At 51.2% G+C, this 21,155-nt stretch overlaps 1 protein-coding gene across 1 annotated transcript in view; it reads left to right on the forward strand.

Annotated features, from left to right (window-relative positions):
• LARS1 (leucyl-tRNA synthetase 1) overlaps positions 1 to 21,155 on the forward strand; it is an 860,995-nt gene that overhangs the window by 232,603 nt on the left and 607,237 nt on the right. Inside the window, exon 10 of the mRNA XM_069652446.1 lies at positions 17,736 to 17,961. Coding sequence (XP_069508547.1) covers positions 17,736 to 17,961 — 226 coding nt within the window. The remainder of the gene's footprint in view (positions 1 to 17,735; positions 17,962 to 21,155) is intronic.

The following is a 21,155-nucleotide window of genomic DNA, read 5'->3' on the forward strand; positions in this document are numbered from 1 at the left end:
TTGTGTATGCGGTCGGCCTATGAATCCTGTCTTGTTCTCCCTTGGTACACATGGGCACTTGTCATGTGTAGGGCTGTACATTTTGGAACAGTGCTTGTGCATGGCTAAATCTGCCCGCATCCCCTGGGATGTGTGTGAGATCGGGCCATTTGCTGTGACTGGCACGTGTTGGATTTGCTCCCTTGCCCATTTTTTGTTTCTGTTTCTGGGGATGCATGTATTTGGACTCAACAGTTGCATTTACCTGGGGTTTGTTGTACATACCACCTTCACCTTGGCTCCCGGCACCTGCTTCTTCTGTCCCGACTCCCTCTATGTCCTCCATGTGCATGATGGAGCTGCACGTCTCCTCCCAGGGCATGAGGTTCAGGGGTGCCATCGTCCCTCTTTCTTTGACAGCAGATTCCCTCCTATTTGTGCCTAGGAGGTTGCAGACCCTCAGGGGCAAGTCGCCCCACTGCTTGTGGCAGTCCCCTGGCATGTGGGTGACAGTCCGTGATTCTTCTTCCTCCTCTGGATGGTCCTCTTGTGGCCAGCCCCAAAGAGGGCCCCTCATGCTGCACCACTGTGTCTGTAAGTGCAGCCAGCTCCGCCTCTGCAAACTTGAGCTTTCTTAGCCAGACTTCAGGGACTCTGGATTTCTTACTGCCAGACATGTTGGCACTTCCATTTCTGGTGGATGGCAGTTGGAAGTGGGTGATTTAAAGAAGATTGAGTTGTCAGAATTGCAGGCGGCAAGCCTCCCGTTCCAGTGATGACTATATTTGCGGCACCGGCGATTCTGGCAGTTAGGTTGCCGATATCGCTATAACCGGCACATTGCTGTTGATGCCGGTAATTCCGGCGTGATAATATTACAGTTTCCAGCAGGGGTGTGGGCACGTGCCTGAGGACCTGTAATGCACCGGTAATGGCTGAATGACTTGCGTTTTAGCAGGAAAGGTGTAATGAGGGCCAAACCCTGACTCAACAAATACAAACCAACCTTATGCAATGCCAAAGCCACCCATTACCTCCAAGAAATCCAATCTGCCACCAATCGTACGCAGAAACTATTAAACATTTTCAAATACCTCTCCAAACCACCATCCAAACCCCCATTCACTGTAGTATTCAACTCCCCCATGTACTACTTCAGAATACACAACATCAATCAAGCCCTCTCCTCTCCTCTGCTCTCCCACTCCCACCACCCCAGTCCCAAACATTCCTTACAGAAACCTTACACCCCATCGACACAGACATCCCCCTCACCCTTACCACCAAAACAAAACTTGCACACTTCCTGGGTGAAGCATGCCCACCTCAAGCAGCATTCACTTGCATCACCATCCCCACTGGCTCAACATCATCTCACATGGTACTATCCCCTTTGCACTCTAAACACATTTTGTCCCTCCTCAAGAAACCATCTCTCAACCCCATACCAGCTGAAAATTACTGCCCTGTCACTATCATGTCATACCTCGCCAGATTCTTGGAGCGCTTTGTCACTACCCAACTGAAACAACACATCAACACAACCACTTCCATTCTGGCGTTCCAGCTGGACACAGCACTGACACTGCTACACATCCCATCCTTGATGACCTCCACAACATCACAGACAAAGGACACACAGACTACTCATGCTCCTTGACCTTTTGGCAGCGTTCAACAGTATCGACCACACCATTCTACTCAACATCCTATACCACAGGATGCACATTTCAGGCACTGTCCTTGACTGGCTCACCTCGTTCCTTACTTACGGGACACACTTTAACTTGTGCCACCTTTTCAATCCGACCCTAGCCCGGTCAAGTACAAGGTCCTGCAAGGCTCCTCCCGATCTCCATGCCTCTTCATGTTGAATTCCTTGAAGCCCCTTAACAAACACAATGTCCATTTCCACCACTGAGCAGATAAACAAATATCCTTCCAAATCTCACCCCTCTCACAACTCCTCAAACGCCCACCTTCACCACCTGGACAGCCATCCACTTGCTCAACTCAACCCTTCCAAAACAAAACACCTCTTCATCTGCCCCCAACACAAACCTCGAAGTCAACCCCTGGATCAAAGAACTCACCATGGACCACTCATGCATATCCTCAACACCTGTCAAATCCCTTGGCTTGGCCATCAACCCCCACCTTTCCTTAACATTTCACTTCGCTGCTGTCACCAAAACATGCAATTTACAAGTACACCTCTTACGCACAACCAGACATATCCTTTCTCCTGATGACTTCCACACCGCATTCCAAGCACTAGTTCTCTCCAAGGCGGACTACAGACGTGCGCTCCTCAGCAGCACTCTTGTCCTCTTGTTAGCTCACATAAACCAGCAGCCAGACTCATCCTCCCCCCTGAAACAGGTGCCCTCTTCTTCAATTCTCTCAAGTCTGCATGCAGGCACAATTGGCCATTGGGCTTTAGCACACCTAATATGGGAGTATTTGAAGCACTGTGAATGGGCCTAATGATGCCTCTCGATTTCTCATTTTTAATTATTTCCCCCAGCGACATGCCAGGGGTAATCTATATTGTCGCACAAATACTGGCTCCCTATCATATCCTTCTGGTAGTGTGGCAACATGTTAATCAGTCAGCCCACAGACATAGGCGTCTTTGGCAAAATCCCCATATTAGGTGTGCTAAAGCCCAATGGCCAATTGTGCCTGCATGCAGACTTAAGAGAATTGAAGAAGAAGGCACCTGTTTCAAGGTGGCCGCTTCCATTCATTGATCAAGGCCTTGCACAGGTTCAAGGGTTAAAGGTGTTTCCTACTTCAGATCTCACAGCAGGGTATTGGTGCGTGCCACTAGCCAAAGATATACAAAATGTAATCGCCTTCTCCTTTGAAAAATTACAATATGCATGGTCCCGGAACCCCTTTGAGTATGTCAATAGCAGGAGTGAATTTGGGATTTTCCTGAGCAAGGCACTCCCGGATGCAGCTGAGAGAGGAATCATAGTTTATGTAGATGATGTGCTAAACCAGCATGGAGTCTGGCATGGATTCACATGCTCATGAATATTCCCCGCTGTCAGGCTGGGAATTCTCGGTAAAAGAAAAAACCGTTTCACTTTCACTTCACTGTATTTCTCCTCTTACTACCCTCTGGGTCATACTGCCCCATCCAATGACAGTCCTCTCCCTAAGCCCCTCCTATGGCAACTATCTTCTGATTTTTACCGCACACTTGAATGTTGGGAGTCCTCGTGTTTGCTCTCCGAGCTATTTGAACGTTTTTTCGACGGAAAAAGTTAAATTTTTGATTGAAAGAAGCCTGTGTGCTCTTTTCTTCATCTGCCAATACCGGAGACCTGTTGTCTGTGAAGTTCAGCGCCCCTTAAGGCTGAAGATCCATCGAAGATTCTAGAAGGCCATCTTGAGCCTACTTCGCGCCCTCTGACCATGATGGAGGAGGAAGAGGGAAGGTCCCTCTTCAGGCCCCGCACCAAATGTGGGCTACGAAATGTGTTTGTGGCAGACAAGCACCTGCAGTGCCTCTCGTGGGTGAGTTTAAGCCCCTGATGTTTAATGTGCATATTTGAAGTTTGCCGTCTCTGTGTCCCTGCTAATGACGCCATCTATGGAATTTACGATTTTCACTCGCCTTCATGCACCAGATAGGTCTCTGTAATCCAGTGTTCTCGTTCCTGATCTGATCCTTTTCTCGAGCCTTGGTTATTCGTAAAGTTGTCCTTCAAGTCCTCCCCTCCGCCTCCCTCCAAAACACCTCTCCCTCCCATGTTTCCTTCCTGTCAGGGGGGCCCGCTCTCTCCCAGTTGTCTTCACTAGGCGAGTCTGGGCCACCAGCGAGGTGTCTGTTCCATACCCCTGCACATGACACCAACATGTTGAGTGCCCCCCATAGTCCCTTATCAGATATATATCTTAACTATACAGTGCAAACATTTTTAACATTATGCAACTTTCCCAAGTTACCTTTAACTTCATGGTCTCCTTGAGAGATCGTTTGACAACTTGTCTCTATCGTGTGTGGGATTTTTTTCCACTCACCACCGGCGACTACCTGGTGAGTCCACCTAAGTGCGTGTTTCCTTGCTTCGACATATCTTCGATTCTCCGGGTCCTCATGAAGCGTTGGGTGAGGACTCATTGAGTTTCACAAACTTTCTTGATCCAGGTATCCTTCTTCTGTTTGGTCCCTTCACTTGCCAACTCGTGTCTCTTCCAGTTTCTGATTGATTGTCTGGGTTGTGTTCTTCACCTCCAAGTAGCTCTCGTATGGCCTTGGTGATTTCCCCTTCAGTTACGAGCTTGTGTTTCTGTCCCTCTAATTCGAATGTGATCGAGAACGGGTAACCCCATCTGTAGCGTATTCCCTTATCTCTCAGCCATTTGGTCAATGGGAGGCACAGTTGTCGCTTGGTGAGGGATGACGGATCTTGGAATATGGCAATACGCGTTGTGCCTAGCATCACTGCCCCTTTGGTTTTGGCCTTCTCAAGGATCTTGAGCCTGTCTGGGTTATTGTGAAAGCCTACTAACACAGATCTTGGGCCTTCAATCCTTGTGATATCAATTGAGTCATTATCAAAGATGTGTTTTAGAATCTGGGGAATCACGTTTTTGAGGTCTCCTTCAGTCTCTCTGTCTTTTTCTGGAATTCTGAAAAAGCGGAGGTTGTTTCTCCTTTCTCGAATTTCAAAGTCGTCCATTTTTAGGACCATGTCTGCCTCCTGTCGTTCTATGTCAGCCAGTCGGACATCCATTTGTGTTTCCAGGGTGTCGAGGGAGGACTGGTTGTGTTCCACTTCCTGAAGTCTTTCTTACATTTTGTCCATTCTGATGTTGATCTTGTCCACTTTGCTGCCTATGTCCGCCCGCATGGTCCTGATTTTGTCTAGTAGTGAGGCGACGTCTGCTTTGGTGGCCATTGAGTCTTGGCTTCCTGATGCCATTGCTGTGTTTTTTTCGAAGTCACTGTTGTCTATTCTCCCAGTATATGCAAATTCCTCTAGCCTTTTCTTGTGTTCCATAGAACAGTATTCCTTTCCTTAGGTACTTGTCAGCGTTTCGGCCGTTGGGAGTTTTCTCCCGCACTCTACACTAGGAAATGCAGCGTAAGACGTCGCTAGAGGTGGTCAAGTGTTTCCCCCAGGAGGGGTTATTGTTGCAGGATTCAGTGTGCATAGGATTTCTTGGTGCTTGTGATAGCCCACCAGTTCTTGTAGGGGCGATGTTTGTCTGGGGGGTGACTTTGCTGATCGCTGTGAGGGTCCTGTGTCCGGTCCTGGATAGTCAGGGCAGGCGGGCACAGGCCCCGGATCGGGGGCCCCTCACCTGTGACACCCTCTTTGTGCATAGCTGGGGATCACCTGGCGTTCTTGTCTGCTCAGTGGGTCTTCCCTTTGTCACCACAGGGTCATTATCTCGTAAGACCTTTCTGACTTGGGGTGGTTGGAGGGTCTGTGGTCCGTGACCTGGTTGTACCTTGTTGTTTTCGAGGGTGTAGGAATTTCGTCTATTGTTGTTTGGGGCTGACCTCCTGTTTGATCTCCTTCATGGCAGGCTCGCCGGGTTAGTGAGGAGGGCGCACGTCCCTAAAGAGGGGGCCCCACACCTCTTGTCTGTGGGACACTGAGGGGATATGAGGAAGGAGGCGGGCCATCACTAAAGGATGTTATGTAGACACTGGGTATCTGGTCTTTTCCGAGGGAGGGTGGTCGCGGAGCTGCTCTCCGTATTTGATTGTAGTTTGTCGGTGGTGGGCAGGCACATGCCCCAAGTCGGGGGCCAAACACCCTTGGTCTCTTCCTTGCATGTGTTGGGGGGGAACCCCTTGTGTCTGAGCTGGATTCAGGGGGTATCACTGTCACCCTCAGGAGGCGCTTTTTTGCTGTGGCCTACAGAGTAGATCTAGTTGTCTGACTCAGTGATCTGGATCATACGCACCATCACTCCCCCAGGGGTCTAATTCTGGGTGCTTTGCATTGAATTCCAGTGTCTGAGAATTCCTCTCTGGGTCGTGCGTTGGGGGTGAATTTGTCGAGTGTGGGGTACTAGCTTGTTTCTCAGCATAAGCAATCCGGTGGTGTGGGGGTGGTTTTTTGCGTATGTTGGAGCCTGCTTTGGCACCTTGAGGGTCCCTGGGTGTGGTGTTCTTCCACGTGTGCCTTGACACTATGAGCGTATCAAGTGCGCTTTGAAGTTAAGGTGGTTCTGGATCTGATACTATGTCATCATGTCCTGGGGGCCGTCCATTTGCATGGAGGTTGGTCCTGCAGTAGCTGCCGTGGTTGTTTTAATCCCTTTAATGGGGTATTTCAGTGCTGTGTTTCGTGGCGTTCTTCAGTTTAAAGGAAGAGTGCTCACACAGTGAGTTCGTAGGCAGTCAAGGTAGTGGGGGTCTGTCAACCCGGCGTGGCTTGGTGCTTATTCTGGATGTGGGGGAGGTGCCTCAGGATTGAGGGGTGGCGTGGGAGCCCGGGTGTTCAATACTCCCGGTTGCCGGATTATAGCCCACATAGTGGACGTACTGTTCCGATGACCTGCTCGGGGCCTCCCTCCGTCCACAAGTTCTCTCACTGCTGCTATACCCAAGGGGCCCACGCTTGGACAGACTCCGATATCGGAAAGGTAGCGGTCTGCGTAACGCTGCCTACATTTTACCTCTGTGGTCCACCTCAGTATTTGGGTCGTTAACCGGGTCCTCTGTGTGGGCCAGGACTGTGCTGATGCCTCATACTCTGGGAGTCTCCCGTTTGCAGAGCCTCGTTGTTGGGGGTTTCCGTTCGTCTCCTGCCTGCTTTTCACTGCTTTGGCGCGGGCGGTGAACTTTGAACGTTTTGCCTTCGCATGTCGGGCCGTGTAGCAAAGTGGCATTTTCTCTGGCTTCCCTGAAGTGATTTGAGTCGGGTTTCCGCTCATCAGACTCTCTCTGGGTTGGTTAACTCCTCTGTTGCCACTGGGCCATCGAGTAAGGGGCAAATGGGGGCACATTTGCAGGTTCGTGGGGTCTGCGGTGCACAGGAGCACGTCCTCCATCCGTGCGCCCCTTGGTGGCCACCTAAAGGATCCTTTTAATCAAACTTTCTCATCTTGCTCTTTTGATTCTCTTGTTTATTCTTGAACATAAATAAGTCTCTTTCTCAGGTTGACCCTCACTCTCTTGATCACTTCCTTTCTCACTACGGTAACAATGGTAACCCCAGTATTTATTCTCACTCTTGGTTATTGGCTTTCTCACCCTTTTGGTGATTAGCTTGCTCACTTGGACGAGTAGGATGCCCACAGTAATTCTTCTCACACTTCTTGTTACTGGGAAAAGTATGATTAGCTCAGTATTTATTCTCATGCTCCTTTGTTTCTGCAACGAGTATGATTAGTCCAGTCGTTATTCTCACTCACTTCCTTACTGGGATGAGTAGGATTAGGATTACTTAATAGTTCTTCTGGGTTTCGGTACAATGCTGACTTTGATTATACCAATTGTTATCACTGCCTCTCTCCCCAGGTCTCCCGCTCTCCCCGTTACCTTCCTTGGATAGGGGCAGCATTCACCTACCCTCGTGGAGCTGGTTTGAAACTCCCAGGTCTCGTTTGCCGTCATGCTTTCTCCTCCCACTTTTATGGGAGTCCTTTCTCAGTGTCTGAGCCATACTCTCTCTTTGTCTCCCTTGGGTTTCTTCTTGTCAGTATTTAACTTGTACTAGTTCCCTTTAACTCCCTGGATCTTCTTTGTCACAGTTCTTGTTTTGTTCTGAAACACTGCAATGACAAATGTAGGTACATTTCTCTTGTTCTCTGCCTTCTGAATAGGCATGGTTGAGTTGGAAAGGGAGTTCCTCCTCGTAACGGGAGTCCTTATACCCATGGGGGAGTCTCTCCCAGTGAGGTCCTGCTTGCTTCTATCCCTAGGGAGGGTATTGTATAGCGGGCTAACCTTGCTAGTGCTACAAGGAAAGGCTCCCACTTGAGGTGAAGTGACTGAATCTCTCGATTTGTCAATGTCTCCCCTGATGATAGTGCTTACCCTCATTTCGCTATAATCACAGCTGTGCCTATTGATTTTGTCCCGTTATTTCCTATGGGAAACTTTTTAGGTTACCTGCAACTCACCTAACATGACTTTGGAGGTACTTAACTGCCTCTTGGCATTTTTCCTGTGTTCCCTTGGGGATCAGTGAGTTGTAGTAGACTGGAATATTGGCATGTGCCACTGATTATTGGTATGTACTAAAATGTCATTGATTTCACTCATGTCATTATTACATTTCTTGTTACATTGTAGCACTGTAAGGTTTTACTGTATCTATTTATCCTGGGAGTATAATATGTTGCGCACTATTAATGTAAATGTACCCTTACTTTTGGTGGCCTCTGGTTGTGTGTTTGAGTGTTTTTCAAATGTTTCCTCCCTTTAGGTCCTACATTTACTGTTAGATGTGCATTTGTATTATATATCTCTATATACAATAAAATGTTCTAGAGGTTGGAAATCTGGTGACTGTTCGGTGCAGGCATCTGGGGTCCTGTTAATACTTATATTGCTTTGTGTTTTGTAGTCTATGGTCTCCGTTTTCTTCCCACTCACTGTGGCTATATGTAATGTGTCCATCGCCAGATGATGATAATGATTTGTTATTTATATAGCGCCTTAAGCCAAAGCGCTTTACAGAGAACATATTTACATACATTTATAATGGACAGATAATGGACCTCGATTTTAGTATAGTAGTGGCTTGTGTCTTAACTGACAATGTACTGTTTTATTACATAATCTGTGTATTTTTTCTATGTTTAAGGTCTGCCTCAAGTACTTATTTAACTATACTAAAGTGTATATTGTTCGGTATAGCCTTGTGGTGCGTTTACTTTGATTCACTGTGTGGACTAATTGTACTCTAATACCAGCCTTCCTCTTTCCCTTGAGTAATGCCTATTTGTTCTGCCACAGCTACCTTCTGTAGGAGAGGTTTGGCTTACCTTTTAGATTTCGTTCACTGCCCCACTTTCAGGTTAGATGGTTTCGCAGCCCTCTGAAGGTTCTGAGAAAATCTCTCTCAACACTGGCCTTTGTGATTGGGGGTTGGGGGGAGCCACAGCATTAGAACCAATACCCGCCCAGCCAGGCTGAACCTGGTCCACCTCTATTAAACATTTCTATGTGAGACTGCCCGCAATTAAGTGGATTCAGAGTTGAAGCACTTCCAGGATGCTGACTACCCAATTTCTCTGGACATTCACAGTGACCCTAACCTGAAAGTGAAAGCTTGCTGCAAACCTTGTTTCCCACCAGTGCATCAATTTCTGTCATTCCATGAACAAAGACGAGAGACAGGGCACTGGCGTGGCTTACCTCCTTCCTTTCAAACAGACGCTCCCAAGTACAAATGGGTCCTTTTCTCTCCTCCACCACACTCTCTACCTGTGGCGACCCTCAGGGCTCCATTCTATCTCAATGGTTCTCCAGCATGGGGTCTGGCATGGATTCACATGCTCATGAATATTCCCCGTCGTCAGGCTGGGAATCCTCGGTAAAGAAAAAACCAGTATCAGTTTCGTTTCTGATCTGTCTTTCGTAGTAATAACCAATCACTGGTCTCTGCGTCATACTGACCACAGCCAATGACTGCCCTCTACCTAAGCACCGCCTCTGGCAGCCATCTTCAGATTTTTACCGCACGTTCATGTGTTGGGATCCTCGTGCTATTGCTCTCGAGCGTTAGTGCTATTTTTTCACGTTTTTTCTCAAAAACTTCGTTTTTTCGGTCAAAAGAGCCTCAAGCTCCACCGACTCTCCATCCGATCAACGGGGACCCGTGTCGGATTCGTGTGCGCCCCTCAAGGGTGAAGATTTCGTCGAGCTACGCTTTTGGAGGACTCCAGAAGCTTCTCAGGCCCGGACATGGCCCAGGAGAAGGGAAGCTCGACGCCCGGAAAGCTGTTCAGGATCTGCCCTGGATGCCAGCTGCAGAACGTCTTTAAGGAGGACGAACACTCCTTTTGTCTCTACTGCTTACATGAGGACAAGACGCACGTGGAGAAGGACTGTGCGTTTTGCGGCAATATGTCGGAGCGGACCATGAAGGACCGCCATCAACGTCTCGCCAACTGGCTGGAAGGGAAGAGCCCGTCAGGCGAGAAGAAGAGGAAGAAATCCGAGCGGTCTTCTAAGACCTTTGAGGACGCCCCGGCGACGGGGGTCCAACACAAGGCCAAGCACCGCGAGTCCGCTGGCACCGGGAGCGCCGAACGGTCGGGCTCTACGGGCGCCAGGCAGGGCGCACCCTCCCCGGCACCATCAGCCACGAGCCAACGCTCTGGGTCGGGTAAGAGGAAAGGCGAGCACCCGGCGAAGCTCCTGGAGAGGCCCCGGTCGAGCTCGAAGGCCCCATCGGAGGGGGAGCGAGGCAGTGTCCCCCCCCTCAAGGATAAGGCGGTGAGCACACCTAAGGTGGTGAAGGCCTTAATCCATCCGGCCAAGCCCTCTATCGATACTGTCGCGGCGGCCCTGGCTCAGCCTGTGGAGGCTACACCAGTGGTGGCGACCTCGGGGCTCAGAGTCTCCCTGCCACCTCGGAGGGAGTCCTCTTTTGTGCCCATCGATAGGACCCCCGTGAAATCCCTGGCGGGGAAGAAAAAGGGGGGGCAGGGCGTCGTCGTAGATTCGGCCTCAACCTCGGAGGAAGAGCTGATCGAGGTCTTAAGCCACGGCCTTGGCGTGGAAGAAGACCGGCCCGTCGGGATGGGTCCCGACGCAGGTGACGACGACATCGTCGAGGGTGCCGACGGGGCCCCTGATCGCCCGTCGGATTCCCCTCTGCCAGCGCCGCAAGACAACTCGGCGGCCATTTTGTTGGCTATACAGTCCTTATGCTCAGAGATAAGGACGAGACTACCGTTGCCGACGGAGGAACCTCTCCCGTCGGGGGATCCTGAACCGGGACCTTCTGGTGTTCCCCCGCCCAAGAAAAGAAGGATTCACCCTCCACCTCCTTTTCAGCCGTCGCGCCCCGTCCAGCCCTCCTCCCCGTCCACCCGAGGGGATGATACGGGGACTGACACGGCAGCGACGGGTACGGACGACGAGGTATACGACGAGGATCTACCGTCGTCACCTCCCACCAGGGCTTCTCCGCCCGACGAGATTGGATCGTTCCACTCCATGATCGCCAGGGCATCCGAGCTTTTCCAACTCTGCCCTGAGGAGAAGAAAAAGGAAGGATTCCTTTATCAACGGCGCGAGGCCAAGAGGAAGACGGTCCTCGCGGTGCCTCTACTGGACGACATTTGGGATGAGGGCCTCGCCCTCCTCAAGAACCCTTCCACGACGCCAGCTAGAAGAGACCGCTACGAGAAGAAGTACCGGGTCCCGGACGCGGCCCCCCTGTGCCTCCGGGCGCAGCCTACCCCGGACTCCGTCGTCTCCGCGGCGGCCAGGAAGAAAGCGGAGGGGGTGCGGTCTCCACATCGACTTCCCCACCGGACGGCGGGGGAAAGAAATTGGACGCTATGGGACGCAGGGTCATCTCGTCTGCAGCGACGACGATTAAAGCGGCCAACGCCTTGGCTATCGTGGCCCGCTACGACAGGGAGCTATGGTACAAACTGGTTCCCCTGCTGGACTTCCTACCGGACGACAAGAGGGCGGATGCCCTGGAGATCCTACAGGAAGGTGAGGTGGCGTCGGACCACGCCATCACTATTGCGACGGACATCGCCGACACTGGGTTTCGCCAGTTGGGCAACGGCGTGTGCCTTAGGCGGCGTGGATGGCTCAAGGCTACGGACTTCCGTCAAGACGTACGGACCAGAGTCCTGGACATGCCGTTCGATGGGAACAACCTGTTTGGGAAAACAGTTGACGATTCCCTTCAGGCCATTAAAGCGGACACTGAGACGGCCCGGGCCCTTGGGGTTCTGCAGCAACGACGGACGCCGTTTCGGAGCAGCGGAGGCAAGGGCGCCTCCAAAGGTTCCGGCGGCGGTTTCTCCACCTACCGTCAAGCGGCCCGCTCGTCGTCTCAGGAGGCCTACAGAGGACGAGGCAAGTCTGGCGGACCCCGCCGTCGTCGCCAAGGAGGTCAAGGCGGCAAAGCCTCGTCGAAACAGGATTGAACCGGCCGTGGGGTCGGGCCCCCACCGAAGCACCCCGGTGGGAGGCCGGCTGGCTAGCTTCGTCAGCGTGTGGGAGTCCATCTCCACCGACCGTTGGGTGCTGGACGCCTTAGCCCGGGGCCACGCGCTCGAGTTTCAAAGAAGGTGCCCGCGCGTCCCCCCCGTGGCCAGGAAAGAGCTTCACGTCCCTCAGCTTCTCCTGGAGGTAAAGGCGATGCTCAGGAAGGGCGCCATCGAACTCGTCCCAAAGAGGCTTCGGGGCTCCGGAGTTTACTCGAGATACTTCCTCGTGAAGAAGAAGACGGGAGGATGGCGCCCCATCCTAGACCTGCGACGTCTGAACAAGTTCATCAAGGCGCAGAAGTTCCGGATGGTCACCCTCCAGCACGTCCTGGGGCAGCTGGAGGAAGGAGACTTCCTGTCGTCGTTGGATTTGGAGGATGCCTACTTCCATATTCCCATCCTAAAGGGGCACCGAAAATTCCTCAGGTTTGTGGTCCAAGGGCGTCACTACCAGTTCACAGCCCTCCCCTTCGGACTACGGTCGGCACCCAGGGTATTCACCAAGTGCCTTGCACCGGTGGTGGCGCAGCTGCGCCGTGAGGGGATCCACGTCTACCCCTACCTGGACGACTGGCTCATCCGAGCCAAGACGAGGGAGCTCGCCGTGGAGCACACGGCAAGGACCGTCCAACTTCTCACGGACCTGGGATTCTCCGTGAACTACGCCAAGTCCCACCTGGTACCCGCGCAAAACGCACTGTTTCTGGGAGCGAAGCTCGACACAGTGTCCCTTCTGGCCTCCCCGTCGGAGGAAAGGACCAGATCCATCCTGGGCAAGGTACAGCGGATGTTGGTTTCCGACGCGGCCAAGGTGAGGTCCACCAAGTCCCTCCTCGGAATGATGTCTTCTTGCATCTACCTCATTCCCATGTGCAGGCTCCGGATGCGCCCGTTGCAGGAGTTCCTGGACGCGCGCTGGATCCAAACGACGGGCGGCTTCGAGGAGAGGATCACACTCGACGAGAGTTTCCGCCGAGCGGTCCGGTGGTGGGGCAACCGCGCGCATCTGACGGCGGGCATGGACTTCCAGACCCCAGACCACCAGGAGACAGTGACCACGGATGCCTCCCTGGAAGGGTGGGGAGCGCACACCGAAAACCTGCACGCGAGAGGCCTTTGGCTCCCGACGGAGAAGTCCCTCCATATCAACGTCCTGGAGCTCCGTGCAGTGTTCTGGGCCCTCCGGTCCTTCCTTCCGTCCCTCAAGGGCAAGGTGGTGAGGATCTTCACCGACAACACCACCACCATGTTTTACATCAGGAAACAGGGCGGAACCAGGTCCCCAGCGCTGTCCAAGGAGGTGCAGGACCTGTGGCATTGGGCCGTCGCCCAAAGGATGTTTCTGGTGCCGTTTCATCTGGCAGGGATAAAAAACACCATCGCCGACTCACTCAGCAGGGAGCTGCGCTCGTGCCACGAGTGGGAACTACGGCAGGATCTAGTGGATCGCCTCTTCCGACGGTGGGGCACACCCCAGATCGACCTGTTCGCGACGGCGACGAACTCCAAGTGCCGGAGGTTCGCCAGCAGGTTTCCCCAGGCGAGGAGCATGGGCGATGCTTTCTCGTTCCCCTGGGAGGGCCTGTTCCTCTACGCGTTCCCTCCTTTGCCACTGCTAATCCGGCTCGTCAACCAGCTCAAGAGGTCACGGTGCAGGATGATCCTCGTCGCACCTGCGTGGCCGAGGCAGATATGGTTCCCGGACCTTCTGGACTTGTCAGCGTCCCCGCCAATCAAGCTGCCGGTGGACGCGGATCTACTCTCCAGGGAAGGAGGCGCCATCCTCCACCACGACCCGAAATCGCTGAACTTGCAGGCCTGGCTCCTGCAGCGCTAGAGTTTGGAGGATACGACATACCGGCCGACTGCAGAGAGGTTCTTGCAAAGGCCAGGGCGTCCTCGACTCTTAAATGCTACGGACACAAATGGAAGAGGTTCTCTGTCTGGTGCCACGCACAGAAGATTAACCCTCTACAGATTACGGCTCCCCAGGTACTGCCGTACCTGCTGACGCTGGCCAAAGCTGGACTGGCACACGCGTCCATCAAGATTCATCTTGCTGCGATCTCCCGATACACCAGAACCACGGGCCGGACGTCCTTGTGGTCTCATCGTCTGGTGAAAGAGTTCATGAAGGGACTGTTCAGATCGTTCCCGCCGGTGAAGGCTCCGGCCCCGGCGTGGGAGCTCAACGTGGTGCTGACCAAGCTCATGGGACCTCCGTTCGAGCCTCTGCACTCGGCCCCGTTGAAGTTTCTGTCGTGGAAAACAGCGTTTCTTGTGGCCATCACCTCCGCACGACGGGTGGGAGAGATCCAGGCCCTTTTCTGCAAGGCCCCGTACTTGACTTTTCACGACACGAGGGTAGTGCTCAGGACGCACCCCTCCTTCATGCCCAAGGTACCGTCGGACTTCCATCTCAACGAACCCTTGGTGTTGCCTGTGTTCTTCCCGTCGCCTTCGTCTCCGGCTGAGAGGACTTTGCACTCGCTGGATGTGGCTAGAGCGCTGAAGTTCTACGTGGACCGCACGAAGTGTTTTCGTAAGACGTCACAACTCTTTGTGAACTTTGGACCTGTCAATCAGGGGAAGGCTCTCTCGAAGGCTTCCATTTCCAGATGGCTCTCCGGTTGTATCATGTACTGTCATCGGTTGGCAAACCGACCGCTGCCTGGCCGTCCGAGAGCCCATTCCACCAGAGCGATCGCAGCTACCACGGCGTTCCTTTCTGGTGTGCCCCTGCTGGACATATGCAGGGCTGCTACGTGGACGTCGACGCACACCTTCACGAAATTCTACTGCGTCGATCGGGATTCCAGGGAGGAGTCCAGGGTCGGCCAAGCAGTGCTGCGCAACCTGTTCGCCTGAGGTGAGCCTGGTGAGGAGGTAAGATGCTTAATGTTGAGTTTGATGTACTGCTTAATGTTGAGCCTTTGCCACCTCCCGTGGTTGTGCATGTGTGTACTGCTATGTATTCTTTATTCATGAGCATGTGAATCCATGCCAGACCCCATGCTGGAGAAGGAACAAGTTACTTACCTGTAACTGTTGTTCTCCAGCATGGGTCTGGCATGGATTCACATGCGAACCCTCCCGCCTACCCCTCTGCGGCTCTTCACTTGGTCATACTGCCACTTCACGTGCTTCCAAATCTGAAGATGGCTGCCAGAGGCGGTGCTTAGGTAGAGGGCAGTCATTGGCTGTGGTCAGTATGACGCAGAGACCAGTGATTGGTTATTACTACGAAAGACAGATCAGAAACGAAACTGATACTGGTTTTTTCTTTACCGAGGATTCCCAGCCTGACGACGGGGAATATTCATGAGCATGTGAATCCATGCCAGACCCATGCTGGAGAACAACAGTTACAGGTAAGTAACTTGTTCCTTCTTTAACATCTACCTGGCCCCTCTGGCCTACCTGATCTCCACTTTCCCACCTCATTTACAGTGTTATGCAGAAGACAAATCTCTCCTTCAAGCTGCCATGCTCTACCCCCTGCTCCTCCTCCCTCATACCTGACTGCTATTCAGGCATGGTTCTCTGCCATGATCTCTGCCTTAATGCTAGTAAGACAGAGATTCTACTCATTAGGACACCTCCTCTTTGTCCCTCCGACCCCCCTCTCTCTGGCCAGACTGCTTCGGTCCCATCTCCTCACCCACCTGTGAGGCTTAAAACCTTGGGATCATCTTTGACTCCTCTCTCTCTTTCTCTCCACACATCACAGACCTTGCCAATAAGTCCAACTTTCAGCTCCACCTTCTCAGGGGCATTCTACCTTTCCTCACCTTCCCCTGTAAGCTCAACGTCTGCAGAGCCATGGTTCTCTCTAGGCTTGACTACTGCAACAGCCTCTTCCTCAATTTGCCTCTTTCCTCCCTTCACCCCCTCCATCTAATCCAGAATAGGACTGCAAGGCTTATCCTCGGCCTCAAGCCCAGGGACTGCATCTCTCCAACCCTTAAATCTCTCCAATGGCTCCCGGTGACCGCAAAGATCAAATCCAAGACCCTCTGCATCATTCACAAGGCCGTCTGGTGCCTGGGACCTCTTTATATCTAGCTTTCCTCCCTAAATACCTCCCGGATAGAGTACTTTGATCCTCTCACTCCAACTCTCTGCAGGTCAGACGTTTCTCCAAGCAGAGAGTGGGAGGTAGATCCCTTTCCTAGGTTGGCTCCTCCCTCTGGAATGCCCCCCCTCCGACTAGAGCCAGATCTTTTCAAGTTCCAGAACCTTCTCAAGACTTTCCTTTTCTCCTCTTTCTTCCCTCTTCCCATCCTGCGCTAACTCTTCCTCTGCCGCTACGACTGGGGACTGGTCCCTTCAGAGTTCATACAGGGGCCAGACCAACTCCACCAGTCCCCCCTGCATCCTTTGCCAGCACTTGCCCTCTGGCTCCCTTTCCCAGACTAGCCCAACTTGGCCCACCCTGCCCACTGCACTCATCCCCCTTTTCCCCTGGCACTTGCCACCTTGGCCCGCCCAGCACTTCCCTGCCCCCTTCTCTGGGGACACCCCTTTCCTGCACTTCTCGCTCTAGCCCTCAGACCCTGCACTTACCACCTTCACAAGCACTTGCACGGTAGGATTGTCCCAAGGCCAATATAACCATTGTTGTTATTTTTCTACGCTCTTGATTTCCTTGACCCCTTCCCCCATCTTGTCTTGTGGCACCTGTAAATACTTGTGTATAGGCGCCATACAAATGTCCAATAAATTCATACAATAGAAACTGTCCTAACACTCCCTACACCCGAAAATTAAGCTTGATCCATAAAACTGCTCCTTTGTGTTTCTGTCTGTATTGGAATAATTTGGTTCTAGGTACTTTGCAGGCAATTTTCATTACAAACCATACATACCCTGCACTCCCTTTAATTTTCCCCACCTCTTGTAAAGTAAATAAGTTGTTTTACCACCTATCTTTTCATTGCGGCAGTGCATTTTATACTGTCTGAATTCATATTGCCAGCAAAACTGCTTAATGTAAAGAATGTATGTTCCTCGCCACCCGGGTTATCCAACTCCAGGCCTGGATACTGCCAGGTTTTCAGGATATCCCTCATTAATATTCAGGAGGAAAATGTGCATACATTCAGAATCATAGCATGCAAATTTATCTCATAAAAATAATGAGATATCCTGAAAATCCAACATGGATCCCGCCTCACGCCCTGGAGTTGTTTGTCTCCACCATGACTGCTGGAGTCTGTTAAATTAATGTACTACCCTTTTAAAGTGGATATAGAAGTTTGGGTGTTTTCCTTGAGCCCCTGCCATGTAATGCTGTGAACCCTAAAGTTAGTACTAATATTTTTCTAACAAATGCTTATGTATCATACCTTTTTATTCCATTTACAAATAAATGTGAAAATGGCCCCTTATGGATCTAGAGGCCACATGCTATGGAAACGCTCCCTTTTCCCTCCAAACGAACCTCATTTTAACGTGCAACAGAGGCATACTGGATCTTTGTGCCCTATATTACTGTATATCTGATTGCCTGCGCCACCAACACAGTTTCATCTGAAAGTATTTCTGAACTCACTTTGCACACTTACCTTCTTTCTCGTTTTCTTTCCCAGTGGCCTTAAAGGGAGAAATATTTTTTTGGTGGCTGCCACCCTGAGACCAGAGACTATGTTTGGCCAGACAAACTGTTGGGTGCGCCCTGATATGTCCTATATAGCCTTCGAGATTGCCAACAATGACCTCTTCATCTGCACCCAGCGGGCGGCCCGGAATATGGCCTACCAAGGCTTCACCAAGGACAATGGTGTGGTGCCGGTGGTCAAGGAGCTGATGGGAGAGGTGTGCACTTTTTCCCAACTTGTTTTTATGTATATAATTATGCTGACAAGAGAGAGCACACTGGTTCATGCATTTAAAGGTAAAGATGTATGCAACCCTTAGCCCAAGTGTTTCAGTTTAGGATTGTTCCAGAAACCAGTTCTTCATTCCTTGGTAGATTAAAGGAGTACTGCTGGGGTAACGGTATTGCCTGTTCACATCGCTATGAAGTCACAATAAGGGAAGCAATTGCTCTGTGAACAAAAATGATGTACATGATGCAATCACAGTTGTAGCACATACTGGGTTTATTTCAAGAGGGGTGGGATATTGTGTGGGAGAGGTGCTTGTAGATGATGCTTTATTAAGAAGTGGGGATTATCGGCTTTCACACTAGTAAATACAGTGCCCCATTTCTATAGCTCTGCATGCCACAATGACACTGACTGTGTAGTTAGTAGATGCCATGTTAAAATGAACATTCAGTTTAGTTATGTTGGCTGTAGTGCTGATTGGACATGTTTTCATTTTAGTTTTCTTTCTTGTTTTTATTATTCTTGTTTTTATTACGACCCACTCAATGCAGCAGCGGTACATTTTACAGTAAATGTGCTAAATACTAGTTGAATATGCATTAGAAAGACAGTTAAGGAAAAGAAAGATGGAAAGAGCAGATTATATAACGCAGAGAGGTTACTTGCAAGATATGCCATACCTCAAGTGCTGAAGGGATGGTGTGCAACCTCTTTTCATTTCCGATCTGCCAGAGCGCCAGGGGACCACTCCGATGGTGATAGTGCGCGGTATAAATATCCGTTAACATAACATAACTCATCCGCAAGGCCATCCTAGATGGGACTTTGAAGGTCAGATTTAGGGAGTTCAATTTATAGATGTTTATTGGTATGATCTGCTTGAAGTATGATACTCTGGGAGATGCCTAATGGATTGAGTACATTTATCACATCTTTTAATTAAGTTTGCCATAACTGAAAAAAGAAAACCAATATAGGTACGTCCAAGCATGATACCGCAGTCTCCACAGGGTGACATAGATGCTATAACATAATAAAACAATGGAAGCCTTTGGGTAATAGTACACCCTCTTGAAAGTTTGGGATTGAAACAATGCAGACAACCATACTCCATCAGCCCTTACCCACCCATTTACCCCATATCTTCAAATATTTCTGGGGGCAGCTCCTCGCCATATACACGCTCCTGGCTCAGGCACTCCGCAGAGCTCCATGATGCTCCATGTCAGTCTCTTGGCAAGCCCTATTGATGCCAGAAATGACTTTTCGTGTTTCGTGAACCCGGTCTCTTCCCAAACCCCCAGTAGAGCCAGTTTTGGTTTGAGAGGCACCCTAGCCCCATCCCAGTGGAAGGTTTCTGCATACATTTCCCCCAGAAGACTTCGACCTGTGCTCAGTCCCACAGTATGGAATTGAAGGTACCGCACCCCTCCACATATGAGACAAACATCACTTCCCACTATGACCCACTCGGCTAATGCAGTACGTGGATACTGTACTCTGTTTAGTATCTTAAATTGTATTAGCCGCAATTCCCACTTCACTTGGAAACATTAAAGCCTTCACTCACTCCTCCGGCTCAAACAGCCCCACATCCCGCTCACATCTCTCTGTCCTCCTGTTTCTGCCCCCCCGCCCGTCCCCAATAGTACCTGTCTAGGTGTCCGTCCCATCATCCTTCTACACTCGAGCGCTATGTGAGGAAGTGCCGGGTCCCCATGCAGCCAATCATGTAATATCCCACCTGTGCCACCCAGTAGTACCTCTGAAGATTGAGCAAGCCAATACACCCCTCCCATACCGATCGTTGCAGTGTCCACCCCAGAGCAACCCGCGCAGGGATCCCTCAATCTCAGTAAAAATGTGTCTGAGGATTGGGAGCGGGGCGTTCTGCAGGACATAGAGAATTTAGGAAGCGTTAGCATCTTAGAGGGCCGTCTTGCCCAACAAAAACCTAGTGCGAGAGTTTGCCAGTGCGTTATATCCTGTGGAAACCTGTTCACCACGGGGGAGAGATTAAGCCGAGAAAAATCTGATAGCTTTGGGCTCAGGTGAATACCCAAATATTTGAAACCTGAGGTTGCAATTGCATTCGGGCAGTCCCGTGGAATTGCATCTTCAATCCTTTTGCACTGGAAACCAAACTGACTTTTGCCAATGAATTTTTAGCCCGCTGAAGCCCTGGTATGTCGTCAATACACGAACCCCTGGGTTCCTCATATAAATGAATCCCACACATTCCAGGCTCTCCATGAGTTGTATCGCAAGCAGCTCCACCGCCAACGTAAATGGCAACGGGGAGAGGGGGCATCCCTACCTCATGTCCCGCCCGAGGGAGAAGGTTTGAGAGGAGATACTCTTCACCCTGATTGTCAACATGAAGAGGGGTGTAGAGCAGGTAGACACAGGACAAAATGTTCCTACCAAACCTCATGCCAGCCATGATTTCCCAAAGCGAATCCCATCTCAGAGCCGAACGTCTTTTCAAAGTCTGTTGCAAGGAGAGCCACTGAGTCCGGTAACTCAGCAGCCAACTGTATGGTGAGTTGCACCCTGAGCAGGCTCATCCGTGTAGGCCCTGGAAGGCACAAACCTGCACTGTTCCGGGTGAACCAGAGAACCGATTATCCCCACTAAGTGATTAGCCAGAACCCGGGCGAGGATCTTGGCCTCTCTATTTATCAAAGATATCGGCCTATAAAAAAGGCACATTGTTAAATAGGGGTTTACTGAGTTTCGGGAGAACCACTATACTAGCCTTTCTGAGATCAGGAGGGAGGTGGGAGGCACCCCTCCCGCCTGCAATGCATGAATAGTCGATGCAGTGGTCCGAACTACCCGCTCCCCTAATCGCTTCCATAGTTCCACCAGGAAGCGATTGGGTCCCGGTGTCTTACCCGTCTGCAGCTGCGCTATTGCAGCAGAAATCTCCTCTTCAGAGATGTCTGCCTCCATGCCCAAAGCCTGCTGAGCGGTGAGTTTTGGAAGAGGCACCCACTCCAGCGTAGCAGAACCCCCTCGCTACACACTCTGTCAAAGGATTATAAAGTGTCTCATAAAATTGGGCAAAGACCCCATCCATATCTTCGTCGGTCAGGTTCCTCCCTTGGGCTTCCTGTATAGCCTGCACATGCCCATTTCCCCTGTCTCTTCTATCCAGCCAGGCCAACATTTTACCCG

The sequence above is a fragment of the Ambystoma mexicanum genome, chromosome 3p (genome assembly GCF_040938575.1).
Source record: "Ambystoma mexicanum isolate Mex_15411 chromosome 3p, UKY_AmexF1_1, whole genome shotgun sequence".
In the NCBI taxonomy this organism is placed as follows: domain Eukaryota; kingdom Metazoa; phylum Chordata; class Amphibia; order Caudata; family Ambystomatidae; genus Ambystoma; species Ambystoma mexicanum.